We start from the raw sequence: 16,748 nt of genomic DNA, 5'->3' as shown, positions 1-16,748 counted from the left end.
TGTAATTGTTGTCAATAGGGAGCCGAGCGCATGAGGAAAAGCTGTTCTGCCTACGCACCCAGCTTTGCAAGCAGCTTTCTGGGCACCTGAGATGCAATAGAGCTCTTTCCCTCTCATGGTTCCATGCAGCAATGAAAGCTCTACAAGTCTTTTTATACTCACAGAGACATCTGTACAGCCTCCAAACCTTCAGTGGCTTAATACACCTGGAAGAGCCTGGACCGTAGTAAGTATCTTTATAGAAAACTGAGATGGAGGAGCAGCAACCAGCTCACTCTCTCAGCTGCCTCCTCTTCGTATTTTCTAAGTGAGAGGCAATAAAAGCTGATTTACGTCATTAAAGCCAGCAGATGTGACGGATGCAGACAGACGGCAAATCAGCTGACTGAAGAGATGCTGCTTTTACTGCTGGGTTTTTGGAGAGGGACCACTTTAGCAGGGAGGAGACCGAGTGCTTGCGGGTCCAGCCAGGAGTGGATCGAGTCTGTGAGAGCTGCATTTTCCACCTGCCATTTGTGCTGGGGGTATAATTGGGCAGACAAGATCCGACACTGTCAATTTTTCCTGTTTGCATTGGCCTCATTCAGGTTTGTTTATTTGGGTTAGACAGGGGCGTCCCCCAGGTGACGCTGAATCCTTTCCCTGTTTACGCCGAATGTGTAAATGAACAGCAGCTGCCTCTGCCCTCCTGTTGCTCTGCATCCCCAGAAACCGCTTTGTGAAAAGGGATTGAAATCACAAGCAAATGTCAGCACTGCACCAGAATGCAGCTCAACTTCGCTCTTGCGTCTGGAAAGCAAGCTTGCTTGCTTTCTGTATGCAAGAGAGAAGTTGGAGCTGCAAAAATCCTGGTTTCTGCAGCAGGGCACTTCAGGGAGATGCTGTAACCTTCGTCTCAAATGAGACAAAATAGCCTCGGACCTGAGTTAAGGCTGACATTTAAAAAAATGGCGCTGGCATTCAGGTCCTTTCATTTCGCGCTCCGTGGCTTTGAGTCACAGGACTGTGTAGACAGGTGCCCAAAGCTGACCTGCATTAAAGGCTGCCTTTGGCTTCAAGGTTTGAGTGTCACGGCCCAAGTTATACTGACAGAGGACCTTGCTCTGTGCTCAGATTGCAGCATTGCTCCTTGCCCCCTGGCTCTGCCCTCTCCCTGCACATCCTTCTTAATCTCCCGGGTGTGTTTCCCCAGCCCAGCTGCAGAGCTCAGTGGCATTGAGCTAATGGCTGAGTTTTTCAAATCACGTCAGGAGATTTTTGGTTCCTTCCCAGTAAATCCTATATGACTGAGCATCCTTGAGCGTGTCAGAGGGAGGTGACAACTGAGGATTACAAATAAGTGGTCGTGAGAGGGTATAGGGTGTCTCAGTCAGTCTGGAGGGACATACAGTTATGATGTTAATATCACCCCAAATTCTGACATTAATAGACCCAAACAAACAGGTGACTTCATCAAACAGTTTGCCAGAACTCATAAATATGGCTTGAAAAGGCCAGAAACCACAGCCCCCTCAGTCTTTTTGAGAAGAGACAACAGATACCAAAGAGCAATCTTTCCCTTGATTCCTTCCTCATCAACAGCCTTCTGCAAGCCAGACATCTTTACCAGCAGGAGAATAAAGACCCTCAGAGAGACAGAGCTGACAGGAGGGACCTTCCATGCTGCTGCAGACTGGACATCGATTAAATCATTATCAAGACTGAGTGTGGCCTCTGATTTCTTTTCGTTAGACAAATGCAAGTGGGTGCCTGCCACAGCTCTCATTACTCCCAAAAGCATGCATCCCTGTCATAGTGAATGAGCGGCCAGAATACAGAAATGAGTCTTCTCGCATCCTTTCTGTGTATTTAATTCACTTGTATTAATTGCATTCTAATATCAGGGAGCACACAGGTCCTCACTAGCTTTATTTCCAGATGGTATTTTGAGCCTAATGTCACAGTGGGAAGTCATAAAAGCTCACCTAGAGCAAATTACCCAAGGAATCAAACAGTTCCAGTCTCACTCAAGAAAATGAATTTCTGTAACCTGAAGAAATAGGTTATACTGCTGGACCGAGCCTGCCTCGGGTGTGCATGGCCGTCCTGCACCTCCACACCATGGCGTGAGCAGTCCCGCACATTTGTTTTAAAAGCCCACCTAGCTATATCTCTTCTTGGATATAGGGTCACTTTAACACACTTTGAAACACACAGGTCAGCTAGAAAAGAGAAATAAAACACTGCAAATTTCCCGGTGCAAGGAAGCATTACCTGGGCTTGTAGCGCTTGATTTTGAAGACTGTGGAGGAGGACAGATCTCCCCAGGACTTCATTGTCAAGGGGGAGCGACTGACAAAAGCACATTACTGTAGCACCACAGTGAGCATTCGGTGAGCTCTGAGCAGTTGCTGGCTATGCAGTATCCCATAAAGAAGTGTTTGGGCCTCCAAGACCCAGTTACACTCACCGTGGTTTCATCTTCGTGGAGCACCTGGTCATAGCCACTCAGTGCGACACAGAAAATGATCGCTGTGACATCCTCAAAGCAGTGAATCCACTTCTTGCGTTCTGACCGCTGGCCCCCAACATCGAAGAGCCTACAGCACAAGAGAGGAACATCAGTACCTGCTCTTACTTAGTTATGAAGAAACTTTAGCATACTTGGCATTTTTTTCCGACTATATGGTCCCTGGAAGGCTCCAAACACAAAGCAACAGGTCTTTCACCACCGCCTTGGTCTCCTCCAGAGCCTGGAGCCCAGGAGGAGCAATTGTAGCTGGGGATGTGGGAATCTGTGGGAGAGGTTTAGCAGTGTGCTGGGTCCCAACGGGTCTGTGCAGGTGGATATGGCATGCTCTTGAGTTTTATGTGCTCTAAATACTGTTTGTGTGTGGCTTTCTGTCTTCTCTTTACTGGCTGGCATAATGAATTCAATATACAGTATTAACCACATGTGACTGACCTGCTTTAGAGAAAACATTTGACCAAATATTTTTACATTTATGAGCTTGATCAGACTTGGGGATGATCTCATATTACACCTCCAAACAAAGAGGTGTCGTTTGGGTTAGAATAAGGTACCATGAGCATCTATGTTAAAGGCAGTGATTTTCAAGACAAGACTGCAAACACTGCATATCGTTGACTCCCTGAAACGCCGGGTCCTCTGCAGTGGGAGCTATCCATGCGTTAACCGGCAATTTAACAATTTTTCCTTTGGGAGCTATGGGGAAACACCGTGACAAAGAGATGCCCTGAAAATTTACTGGTACATGCAGTTTTAGACTAACCTGAAGTGGAGGTTTTTGAACGTGAAGTGGGTTTCTACGATGCCAGTTGTTTTGACCCTGGTTCGGAGGATATCCTGCTCCGTGGGCTGGTAGTCTGCAGCTCCGATTCGATCTAAGCTGTCTAGGTAGCTAAGAGAAAAAGAGAAAAGAAAAAGAAAATAGATAAGAGTAAGACAGACACTAATCTTTGTCAATCTCAGATGAATCCTTCAGCTTCCTATTAATCTTTTTCAATCTCATTTTTCACAGCTGAATGTATTGTAGTTAAAGGAAAAAAAAATCCTATTCTGGGGAAGAAGAAATGTTAACAAGCCCACTAACCTAAGCATAAAATCTGATAGTGAACTGAAAGCAGGAAATTAAGTGTGTGTGTGTGTTGTGAGCCCTGATTGCAATCTGTGAAAATACACAGTTTTAATATTACCTGCTATTTTTATTCCCTGAGGGACAAAGGTCCCAGTCGGTCCATTATGCTGGATGCTGTATGCACACATGCTTCTCTGCAAGGGTTTATTCAGATAAGAGGTTGGAGCATATAGATCTTGCTCCCAGAACAGACAGGGCAAGTCACCTTTGGGAGATGCCTCTCTGGCTGCTGGGAAGGGAGGAAGACGGGGCAGCTTGCTCCAGCAAGATGCTTTGCTTTCAGTCAACTCAGATCAAGGGAGATGAACCTGCCTGAGTGAGTCACTGCTTCGGTTTGAAACCCAGCGCAGGACTGGGACTGCGGGAGATGCAGCGCTTGGGCAAAATCCAGGGGCCTGCTTAGACGGTGATAATCTGGGAGTTTAAATTGGGGTTTTTTTTGAGGAGTGGAGGGGAGATTTAGCTTTCTAAAACACTTGGATACTTTAAAAATATTTACCCTTATTCTGCTTTAGGCCTAAAGTCTAGGAACATAAGCAATGACTCCATATGCTGAAATTCTGGGTAGGAAGTCCTGTTTTTCAATGGGAAATGTTTTTGTAGAGGAACCCAACAGCTGTGCATATATGACCACAATCCATTTTTTCATCTGTATTCAAGATATTTTTCACAACAACTCAGCCCCACTAAATATAATTTATAAAGAAAAGAGGAATTTGGATTACAGTTTAGTACGAATTATAAACACAGAGCTGTGTCATGCAGTAAGTCTTTCTCACCGCTGTTGAGCTGCATGCAGACACTCCAGTTCCTCTTAAAGGGGGTCTGATGTGCATTACAGGGCCTAAGTGCATGCCTCTCGCCCCAGGAGCATCAACCTAATGCACATGCGATGCATTCAGTATACTGTGAATATAATAAAGCAGGTCTGTGCATGAGCAGTGCTCTTGCCCTTGGGATCTCTGTACTTCAGGCAGCCTGGGTGCTGCCCAAAGAAGCAGCAGAGCAGGAGGTAACAGGCAGGGAACAGGAACCCCTGTACCCATTCAGGTGTCAGCCAAAGGATGGCAGCTTTGCAGAGAATAAAGGGTTGCAAGAGGAGGTGTGCAGATGTAGGGAAGGAAAAGACATTGTTATACCTGGTGAGCATGAGTTTACCAGTGAGTGCAAGTACATATGAGCTGGAACCATTCACATGAGATAGAATCATAGAATAACAGAATAATTTGGGTTGGAAGGGACCTTCAAAGCTCACCCAGTGCCACCCCTGCCATGAGCAGGGACATCTTCACCAGCTCAGGTTGCTCAGAGCCCCGTCCAGCCTGGCCTGGGATGTCTCCAGGGATGGTTCATCCACCACCTCTCTGGGCAACCTGGGGCAGCGTCTCACCACCCTCAGTGTAAAGAATTTCTTCTTTATATACGAATCTCCTCTCTTTTAGTTTTAAATCATCACCCCTTGTCCTATTGCAACAGGCCCTGCTAAAATGTCAGTCCCCATCTTTATTATCACCCCCTTTTAAGTACAAAAAGGCCACAATAAGGTCTCCCTGGAGGCTTCTCTTCTCCAGGCTGAACACTCCAACTCTCTCAACCTGTCCTCCCAGCAGAGCTGTTCCAGCCTCAGATCATTTCTGTGGCTCCTCTGGCCCCTCTCCAACAGGTCTTTCCCGCAGTGACACAGCACTGCAGGGGGGTCTCACCAGAGGGGCAAAGACAGCCATGTTGTCTAAGCTTGACTTTCTCTTTCCATTTAGCTAAATACGATTTTTTTTTGTGGGTTTAGTCCTGATGAGCAGTCACACCAACATGGTAGCGAGCACATTTCCCTCTGTTCCTCGCAAAAGCACATCCTGCTGGGCCTGAATGAGATGTCCTGTCCTGCTGCTGGAGATGCTTTCCCGGTGGCATCAGAGGAACTTTTCCTGCTTTCCATCATGTCCTGGAGAGAGCTCTGAGCCAGGCGGCCGGAGCAGGACACCTGGTGTGCCCGGGCCCTGCACTCTGCTACCCTGGAGAACTCATCACCACTGGCTTTCCTGCCAACCCCGCCAGCCTGCGAAAACAAACAGGCAACCAAACTCTACACTAAGGTGAAAAACAAACCTCATCCCGCTCGCATTATGTATTTTGGCTACCCATCATTTTTATCATTCACTTTTTGCTGGAGAATTGCAAGAATCATGTCACCCAGAGAAAAGTATATAAGCTAAGCAGGCTTATTTTTATTGTGCTTTTTTTCAAGCATTTAAAGGCATTGTGGTTTTGTGACAGATGCTCCCTTAATAGCCTTATGATGGGCCCTGGATGGATGAATGGGGCTTCACTTGAAATCAGATCCTCCGCTGTGACAGCTGAAGCCACGATCACTCATCTATTCACAACTGGTGTCAAGTCCTGTTATTTAAGAGACAGCTGGATTTCTTCACATGTCCTTGCAGACTGAGGCAGCTCTGCAGGGCTGTTACCCAGAGACCCAGGCCCTCCTCTGTCCTCAGGAACAAAATACTTCAAGGAGTAAAAATGGAGGTGTAAGAGAGGGAAGGATTTTCTTTCCCTATTCCAGCTCTTGGTAGTACCCTGAAGACCTTTATCACTTCCTTTGTTTTAATTTTCTCTATTTTCCTATGATTTAACTCTCTTCAATTTAACATTCCCTATTGATTCCTATTCCTATTCCTATTCCTATTCCTATTCCTATTCCTATTCCTATTCCTATTCCTATTCCTATTCCTATTCCTATTCCTATTCCCTAGTCTTTTCTTTGAGATCCTTTAATGATGGGAGTGCAGCAAATGAAGAATTCTACTGCAAACTGGACAGAGGACTCAGCATCCCGGCAGCACTGTGACAGAGAAGTTCGCTACTGTAATTACCGCCTTCGGTGTGCAGTCATTTGCTTGTGAACAGCAGCATCCTTTAAACCCTAGGCCGCATGTCAGGACTTCAAGGGGTTCTCTCTCTCGCTGCTGGTGGGCACAGCCCACAGTGCCTCTCCCTGGATGCCTGACAGCAAATTATTTCCAGATTTGATTTGACCCTGCACACAACCTGGCTCTGAGGCTTGGAAAGCACTGCCTCCCTTCGTGTCCTTGTCCTTGTAGGTGATGCAGGCTCATGTGCCCGGCTCCACTGGAGTTGCTCTGCGGTTTGAGAGGTTTGGGGGAGTTGATGCAGCCTCTTGAGGGGCCAGGATGATGGTGACAGACAGGATCCAGCTCATTCACCGTCTTCTTCCTGACAGCATCCAGCTTCTAGTCCCAGTTGGGATATCTCCATAGGAACCTTCGCAGCGGGTACTCTAGCATCTGTCTGAGGGCTCTGCTTCACAGTGCTTAACTGGTGCCGTGACTGAGGAACGCTCAATATCCGCAGTACTCAGGCTGTCCTGGCTTCAGATGAGCTGAGCTCCATGAGCCCAGTGCCTTGGGGTCATTGCTCATTCCCAGGCTGATGCATCCAGCCAGGCTGCTGGGCACCCCAGCTCTGAGACCAGCTTGCCAACAGACCCTTTGCCTTTTCTATTAACTCCCCGCTTCATCTCTTTCTTCATCTCTAGTCGTTTCCATGTCTCTGTGCATTTCTTAATGCCCTAAATTCTCTCTGTTGCCTGGGTCTGCTTTTCGTCTGTTCCCTGTAGTCTCAATGAGGGTCAGCCATCAATTTATACATTTTCAGTGGTGGTTTAGAGGCTACATTCCAAAACTGTTTACTCCTCTGGCTGCTCTCCCCTGGAATTTCTCCCATCTCAGGCTGCAGCAGCTCTATTTTTTTCCCCTGGACTTGGTGGCAGCTTTGTGGGCCACATCAGCACATGCACCCCAGGAAGCTCAGCTGCAGGAGTGTGCCACGGCACAGCTGCCACACAAACGTCCTGCTGTGGGAATGGGATGCTTGGACAGGCTGATGTTTGGATGTTGAGCTGATGTTAGCTATTGCTTGTTCCCCTCGGTTCCTGCTCCAGGTATCTCTGAGGCTTCAGGGGAGTGCTGGTGCTCCCTGCCCATGCTGCTTGGAAGGACCTGCTGGGTGCGAGCCTGAGCTGGCAGAGGGTGGGATGTGTTGGGAGTGTCATCTCTTTGGGAACAGGGAAACCCACCTGGGGACAAATTGCTACACATGGTGCTGGATGTGAGCACTCCTGGTATGTCTTTTGAACCGCAAATCTCAAAGCCAAACTTGCTGGAGATGAGTAGTTGTCGCAGCCAACAGGCTCGATGACACCTAATCTGCTCCAAAGCTGGCATCTGTTTAACCAGCAGAAATAAGAGCACTTCAGAGGCCATGGAGCAAGCTCTCGGCTCTCCCCCTTCCACATCATCTTCGTTGCATGATGCTGACATCAGAGCTCCTTCCACTTCCCAGCTCCAGGGTTTGTAGGCTGGAGTGGAAGCGCATCTGAAATGACACATCGGCTCTTATTTGCAGCCTGCCTTGCCCACGGCTTGCAGGGGTTAAAAAAAGCTGAAGAAAGGTTAGAAGGTTTCTGAGCACATGAGTAACCCTCTAGCATTTATACTCCTGAGCTGAGCAGCTCCATTACTGCTTATATCTTTTATCTTAAATACTTTGTTTTGAAGCAGATTGCAGGTTTCTGAGTCAGTTTATCGGGCTCAGGGAGGTGAAGCCCAACTCTATTACCCTGCTAAAAGCAAAATGCGCAAGAAATGGCATTTCCCAAATACAGGGAGAGGAGCTCATCAAAGTGAGACTACAAATGGCAGATGCTCTGTAAGGACCAGTTGCTATTAAATATCTTCAAGCAGCAATATTGAAAATAATATTGAAAACAGGGAGTAAATATAGTTCCTTGTGCCTTGACTTGCTGTTTCCAACCTCATGGGGTAGCAGCACTGCTGGAGCCAGACACACTGCAGGCAGAAAGGGCTGTTGTCCGAGTTATCCCATGGGGACAGGGCGGTGTCGGCAGCCTACGTGCAGTGCGTGGATGGGGATCTGTCCCCAGGCACTCTGCCACCACGGGATCCTTCTCCCAGGGTTGTGCTGCCTATGCCGAAGGCTTCCTTGTCTGAAGAAGCAGAGCTGAGGTCGCTGGTTGCGGTTGGAGTTGGATACCTGTGGCAAGGCTTACACAGACATTCATTCATGGCTGTTGAGGTTAATGGCAATAAATTGGTTAAACATCCGTTGGGTTTTTGTTGCCTCAAAGGTGACACCTTGACAGGCTTTTCGCAGGCAGCATCCAGCACCTGAGGAGCTGACACTGTGCCAATGCCAAGCTCACGTTCCCAGTGCCCGAGAAACGGTGATGCAGCAGTGACCACAGATTGGTCTTGGTCTGGGATAGGCGAGTGGGAGCTTCAGGAGAACAAACCTGGAGCGAGCAGCATCTTCCCAGCTGCTCCTCTGTCCTGCCAGTCCTGGCCTCTGTCCATGTCTCCTCCATGAAGGAAAGGCCGTGCGTGGGACACCCTGGCCTCGTTCTGTTGGCTGGCGTTGTATTTGATTGAAAAAGCAGATCCCCGTTTGTCAACAGATGCAGCTGAGTCACCACTGGGTTATTTTCTACTCTACATACAGAGGCGCTCAAGGGTCAGCTCCAACATTGTGTCCTGGTGAATGCTGAGTTTTTAATCAAGGTTGTCACAAGCAGGATCCATCTCATCTCACTCCAGATGCTTATGTGAAGATGTGTCCACCTGAGCACTCCTTTCTGGTTCATGGATGGAAGGTAATCTGCATCTGACCTCAGCTTGTACCCTAGCTTCTTTCCTTTCACTGATGAACACATAGCTCAATGTATATTTAGCATTAAACCATTTAATATTTACTGATTGTAGAGTAAGGATTCAGAGGATAAGGGGCTTAGGGGGTGTCAGTAGTGGCTCTACAACAGCATAGTAAACTCTTGTAGTATCTTCTACCAGAAGAGTAGAATCGTGTGGGCGCTGCTTCCCGAAGGTGTGATACAGCTCGGTGCAGCTCCCCAGGGCAGCCGGCGCTGGGCAAACACCCACAGATTGTGGCACCGCGGCATTTTGCCTGCAGATGTCATCCCCAGCCATATCTGCTCTATTATTTCACGAGAAGGGGAAAAATAAACCACAGCCCACTCTCAGAGCCCAGCACTCATCCAGCACACACAGTGGCGATGCAAGAAATGTCTTAAATAATCGTCAGTTATGAAAGGCTTGAAATGGAGCCACGCTGTCGCACCGTGTCCCTTCAGAAATCAATCCCACTGAAGAGTGGGGACCACAACATGTCCTCCTTAACAAATCCATCAGGTGTTACGTGGTGTTCCACGGGCGCTTCCAGGTGGGTTATGGCAGGCAGGAGGAACAAACCTTAGGAGATAAGTAATTCAGCTAAGAGGGCAAGAGCATCATCTGGCATTTTCTGAGCCCAGCCCAGAGAAGTGAGGTCTTGGGAATTCACTCCTGGGCTTCGGGCAGCACATTTTGTGTTTCTGGCTGTGTTCCCTGCTTGGCCAGTCCTGCCTCAACGAGAATCACATCAATTACACAGCAGGCTGTGCTGTTCTGCTGCTGCTCTTGATGATGGATCTCATCTTACTTCCAACCATATGAGATACCGGCATGGACACTCCCCAGCTTCCCTCCCCTAAATCCAGCCAGCGACAAGACATTTCTAGTGCCTGTATCTTGCTGGCAGCTAATGGCTGGAGTGACGGTCACCAGGCCCAGAGATTACCGGGGTTATTTTCTCAAATGAACTGTGCTGGATACCGTGGGTTTTCATTACTGTACCCTGAGAAATGAGGAGGATGGTGCCAAATCTTGACAGAACAGTGCTACTTTGCAATGCTTTTTTTCCCCTGCCTCCCTGCATTGAAGCAGGGCTGTACAGGCCTTGTACATCAAGATCAACTTGACAAGTTGATATTAATACTAATGATAGGAAGGAGGAACGAACAAAAGCAGGTTGGAGTTTAGCTGTCCTAGTTAGACTTGCAGGTTTCCAAGGCATGACTGGATCCAGAACAATTTTTAGCATCGCGTGTGGATGAGCAGAGTCATTAAATAGCAATCGTATAACAAAGGTACTTCAGGACATCCAGGGAGTGGGAGCTGCCAGTTTCCAAGCATAAGCTTTGCTCACTGGTGGTGGTTTGGTCAGCAATATATCACGGTCTTGTTACTGCTGAAATAAAAGGACACCGTGGCGCAGTCTGAGTTTGTCATCAGAGAGCTCTGGCTGGGGGAGAGGTGGGCTCTGGAGGAAAAGCCAATGCTAACAATCTACTCAGAAATGGTTTCGGAGCAGCCCTGGGAAAGCAGATGTGGGCTCATCTTTCTGCAATGAAATTTGAAAATTGGACGGTATGTAAGAGGGGATGATAAAGATTATTTTTTTTTTTTACATGCTGGAGTCCTTACAAAAGAGAAAAACAATGTGTCTGGATCAGACCAGTGACCAGCCCAGATTAACTGGGGTCCAAGAGCAGATGCTGGGAGAAGAATACAAACACGGGGCAAGTATGTAGCACTCAGACATCTTTCCCAGCCTCCAATACTTCATACGCATAATGGAGTTTCAAAGAGAGGCGTCATATCTTTATATTTATTAACCCTCAATGATTTTTCTTCCAGAAATGCATTTATGTGCTTTTTGAAGCAAAGGAAACTTCTAAGAGCCACATCTGCAGCAAGAAATTTCCCAGCTCAGCTACTGTCTGTGAAAAACTGCCTCTTTCTGTTTTTTAAACTGCCATGTCAGAGTTCAATTTTCTTACTTATTGTATTGGAACAGTTGTCCTGTCCTCCCTATTTCCCACTTGTTTCTCTGTAGACATCTCCACAGACCTCCATACGTTCCCTGAGGAACATCTCTGATCCCATGACATTCGTGCATGGAGCCTTTTGTCACACTGGGATGGGTTTTCCTGATCTCCTGGATCCCATCTGAGATGGGGAAAGGAAGGACCCACAGCTGCCTTGACCTATACGTAACCATCTGCTTTACAGTCACTTTATATGGTGCTACTTTGAGAACCAGTGAGTTTAATGCCAGCCCCTTGGAGCTGCTGCACAGGCAGACCTGGTGACCATGGTTTGCTAGCAGTGTTGCGGTCCCTTTTAGAAGTGTCCTCATCTGGGCGATGCCACTGTTTATATCAAGCCTCTGCGATTTAAATCCTTGTTTAGCACAGAGCTGCTGACCACAGGGCACCCTTGCCTTTGTTTTCATAATGAAAAGATTTGTACAGGGTCTGGCTGGATCTCTCCAGCGGCACGAGGTCAATCCGAGCCTGCTGGGATGACGCACAGCTTGGCTGTGCAAGGTCTTCTCTGCCGGTGGCCCTGCATGCAGGTGTCCTCCGCACGGCAGGGCAGACGCAGGCACTGATGGAACCTCGGCTGAAGCAGAAGGTGGCTCAACAGCCCCAGCCCAGCTCCTGCTTTGTCTAAGCCTCTGCTTCCTTCTGACAACCAGCTCTGAAGGACAGTGGCTGAGCTGGAGCAGGGATGAGCATGGTGGGACTCAGCACCCCAGAAGTGAGCAGGATCTATGCATAAACCTTTATGCAACAGAGTAAGTGGGTTTGATGCTTTTTTTTTCCTCCAGGACTGATGTTCTAAACTGCTGACAGTGGAGCTGATGGCTTTCTATACCATTAAAAAAAAAAAAAGAAAGAAAGGAGGGATTAAAAATAAGCCATGGGGAGATTGGGATAATGAAGGGCTTGTTCTGGGAAGGAGCCCTGATGAGAGGACGCAGCTCCCGTGCTGCAGCCAGGCTCCCCACTCGCCTGCACGGCACTGAGCCCAACCAGGGGACAGGCCCCCAGCCCACCCACGGCAGCCCCGGGAACACGCCAACACAAAGGCTCGCGATCCCAGCTCGATCCCAGCTCTCCTTCCATCGCACGGTGGCCGATTCGATTTGTCCCCAAGGCAATCTCGCAAGCTAATTACTCAGAATTACTCCAACCCTGGAAAGCAAACAGCTGTGACTGCACTCCCATGGATTTTAACCTTTTAATCAGCCACTGGACAGGGAGATTCACCAGGGTGTGCATGAAGGCCCAGGACATCCATTTACACACTTGTGGTGGGCAGTGAAGTAGCATTAATGCCACCATTTCTAAACTGGAAGGAAAAAAATAGATGTAGCCGCAGTGTTCTTGTAGTGCTAGGTGTCTGTCTGCGGCAGGGCAGCACTGGGGAGGGACTGAGATGTGAAGTTACAGAGGAAAGCCTTAATTACTGAGATTTGCGCTCTTGTAGCAAGCAGAGGGAGGATGCCTGTAGCTGGATGATGGTGCAGTTAGGAAGGGGGGGTCTGTCGGGAGCTGACTTTCATCAGGGGCCTTGTTTATACGCTCACCGTGCTGAGGAAGATGGGTTGCTGGTGATGGAGTGGGAATCATGTTTCTGGATCTTCTCATTTGTCTGTTTTCCTGACTTACTAGCAAGCTATAGGGATTTCTGCTTTCAAATCCCATTTAGGCATCCCTGCCTGAAACCATGGGTACCAAACCCAGCCAATGCTCTGCCACGGACAGATGTGACCCACAGCCAGCAACAGCAAAACCTGGCATTTTCACCCTTTCGCTGCCCGCTAAAAATGTCTTGGCTATCCCAGATATCTTGGATCTCTGGGGCACGTAAAATCTGTGCTATGAATGGACTTTCTGGTCCTTCTCAGCGTCTGTCAGGCTGAGGCTTCTCTGAGAATGGCTTTGCTTGCAGTATTGCAGTGTTTTGGTTTCAGTCCAGGCCGGATCCAGAAACAGAGACACATAAGGGAAAATTAATGGAATTTCTCATCCCTTTAGAAAACATTCAGCCAATTCGTTGTTAGGAGATTTGTTTGCCGTGTATCAAAAAGGCTTGATCGTTCCCACCAGGGAAGGCTGTCACCTGGGCTAGGATGGGCTGGTGAGATGTCCTGATGTTCCTTTTCTCTCTTAGGGGCAGGGGCAACCTCAGAGAAGTCTGTAGTCATTGTCTCCTGTCACCAGACAAGCACCCCTGGAAGGTCAGGCTCCTGCAGCCCACCTAATAGAGGTTTGGGTTGCTCCCAGGTCTCGGCAGGAGTGGGCTGATCCATGTGTTCAGCTGAAGATGCATCAGGGACATGTGTAGGATAAAATCAGCTTGAGATGCTCCATATGGGACGGCCCAGCTGCAGAGCTGGTGTGGGAGATGAGCTGAGGACACGACCTCGGCTGGAGACAGCTACTGTCTCTGCACTTGACATTGAGTAGAGATATTCCCCTGTGCCCTGAGGACACATTCCTACCAGAAGAAGGCTTTGCAATGAGACAGTCTCTGCTGTCTGCCCATGGACCTGCCAGTGACCATGTCTTTTGGGAGTGAGCCATGGGCCAAAGTGCTGCAGGGAGCCAGGCGGGCAGACCAGGAATCCCTGCCTGCTTGGTGGAAGACATCTGAACGGACCCAGGAGCACTTCAGTTCCAGTGGGAGGATGGAGCTGGCCCAGAGTAGCATTAGGTCTGGAAAACATCAGGAGTTCTAGCAGACAACACAGACATTATTGCCAACAAATGCTTTTGTTGAGCTTCCCCTTGGCTGCAGAAGGGGAGAAGAACATCTCTAGCAGATGGCTGGTTAGCCCAAGCATTGCCCTTGCCCGGCCCATGTTTCTGCACTCTCTGCTGCTGGAGCACCTCAACTCTTGCTGAGTGTGATTGATGTGTCCTCCCAACCTCCCACCAGGGTAGGGAAATGTCATTAATCACACTCGCTTGAGGAGGAATTTAAGTACTAGGGGGATAGATGACTTGCCTGAGGACACAATGGGAAGTCTGTGGTGGTACTTGGAAGCTAGTTTGGATGCCCTAAATCGCAGTCAGGAGCTTTAAACACAAGACCTTTCTGCACTGAGTTTTATAACCCTTAAAAAATATTCTTCCATGCTTTTAACATGGATTTTCCCCATGTAGGGGCAGATAAGGCTGGTAGAAAGAAATATATTCCCTACATGAAGAGCAGCCCATAAAACAGTGTTACAATTGATGATTAAATTGTAAGTTAACCCAGAACAGAGATAAATAAATGCCTTTTTTTTTTTTTTTGTGAACAAAGCAAACTGAAAATGGATGTTGTCATGTACTTTTCTGCTCCATCCAATATAATTTCATGCATTCCTATACAGATTTTGATGAGTTCTGCAGATCAATGACGCTGCATTTAAACACAAGCTAAGTGGTAATTACAGATGCATGCACGATTTATTCATCTGGTGGCACTGCACCAGCTGACGGAAGGCTCAGCCGTATCCAATCAATGTTTGAAGCCTCTCAAAATAGAGCTTTTTGGCGCTCACTGCAAGGTGAAAATAAAAATAATCCCCTGCACTGTTGCTCTCGCTTGGCCTTGCCTTTGCACACCCATATAGGTTGTTCACATTGGGTCTTCTTCATGCACTTACTGCACGACCCACCTGTCCCTAGGGCTGAGGGTTGGATTGATGAGATTTAAGGCATAAGTGAGGAGAAAGGAGGAGGATAAGCAGTGTGGAGGAAGCAGCAGGCAGCCAGTGTTCCCTGGGATCATCTCCCATGTGCCAGAGGGAATCCCGGCTCGGGGTGCAGGGCAGGGAGCCAGCGGGATGTGTCACACCATGGGGTGAAGGGAGCAGCTGGGGGACTGTGGTGGAAACCACGGAGGTGCACAATTTGGCTCTGTTGTTATGGGAACACATGGCATGGGATGAGAGGTAGCATGTTTAAATGCAAATACCGGATTTCATATAATTGTTCTTCAGGTTTTCCCTGTTGATGTGGGCTATACGTCCATGCAGAATCATAGAACAGTTTGGGTTAGAAGGGACCTTTCAAAGCTCATCCAGTGCCACCCCTGCCATGAGCAGGGACATCTGCACCAGATCAGGTTGCTCAGAGCCCCGTCCAGCCTGGCCTGGGATGTCTCCAGCGATGGGGCATCCACCACCTCTCTGGGCAACCTGGGCCACTGTTTCACCACCCTCAGTGTCAAAAATTTCTTCCTTGTGTCTAGTCTGATGGAAACTCTCTCCTCCCGTGGAGCAAAGATGCTTGCTCCCTGTTGTCACTGTGAGATGCCCTGATGAGCCAGGGGGTCCCACTCTGTGACGTTCCTTGCTGGGGCTTCAGGCAGGGGACAAGGGCTAATCATACACCTAGATTTCTTGTTAAGGTGGTGGAAAGCAGCAACTCACCAAGCAGAGTCAACAGGGTCAAAACTAAAATCTACAGCCTTCCCATGGTACTTATATTCTGGGGCAAGTGGAGACAAAGATGGCAGATGTCTGAACGAACACAGCGGGGCTGAGCATCACTGCCCTGCCTGTGTGCTCCACTTCAATGGAAGCTCCACTGGTGCTGGGAAGCACAGGCAGATGGAAAACCCCTCCAGCCCTGCCCAGAGAACAGTGGGGGTGGAAGAAGTGGCCCAGAGATATACCCAGGGTGTCACAGAATCATAGAATGTCCTGAGTTGGAAGGGACCCACGAGGATTATTGAGTCTGACTCCTGTCCCTGAATTGGACAACCTGAAAATTCACACCATGTGTCTGAGGGAGTTGTCCAAATGCTTATCAAATATTGCCCTGTAATACAAGGTCCACTCTGTCACTGTCGGGACTTGCACTGTCATCACAGCATGCAGGTGGGACCCGGCTGAGACTCTGGATCACGAGATGCAGCTCTTCACCATGGGTGGTGAAAAGGCTCTTACATCCTTCGTGGTGGTCCCCTGGGCAGGATACAGGTAGTTGAGCTCCTGGGTAGAAACGTGTAGCCTTTTTTCCTGAGTTTATTTGTAACTTTGATATTTGTGTCATTTCTTTGTTTACATTTTTTTTGTTCAATGAGATACTTCTCTGGTGATTTCTTAGTAAAACTTGCTGTTTCCAGCATTAGTTTAATTTGAGCAAAGATTTTTGCCTGGACTCTGTTGCCACTTCTCAGCTCCCAGCAGCTGTTAGGTAGTGCCCACATCCTTCTTCTCTTTCTCCTATCCCTGCCCATTGCAGGCTTGGCCTCACTGTTCAGCACTCCCCAGTGCAGCATTTCTCATGTTGGGGATTGCAAGACTGTTTAACTGAAAATGGTTAAACTGACATTAATGCTGCTCAGTAGGATATACTGGCTGGTATTTTCCTGAACAAGGATTCGG

General features: G+C 48.3%; 1 protein-coding gene across 3 annotated transcripts in view; it reads right to left on the bottom strand.

Moving 5' to 3' along the window:
* The window catches only part of GNAO1 (G protein subunit alpha o1), a 145,704-nt gene that overhangs the window by 24,144 nt on the left and 104,812 nt on the right, over nt 1-16,748 (bottom strand). For all 3 annotated transcript variants that reach the window (XM_065028936.1, XM_065028937.1, XM_065028935.1), the window contains exons 5-6: nt 3,273-3,401; nt 2,450-2,579 (exon numbers count right to left, since the gene is read on the bottom strand). In XM_065028936.1, coding sequence (XP_064885008.1) covers nt 2,450-2,579; nt 3,273-3,401 — 259 coding nt within the window. The remainder of the gene's footprint in view (nt 1-2,449; nt 2,580-3,272; nt 3,402-16,748) is intronic.

Source organism: Columba livia, chromosome 13 (genome assembly GCF_036013475.1).
Source record: "Columba livia isolate bColLiv1 breed racing homer chromosome 13, bColLiv1.pat.W.v2, whole genome shotgun sequence".
Classification (NCBI taxonomy): Eukaryota; Metazoa; Chordata; class Aves; order Columbiformes; family Columbidae; genus Columba; species Columba livia.
This window is presented reverse-complemented; position numbering and strand designations above follow the sequence as displayed.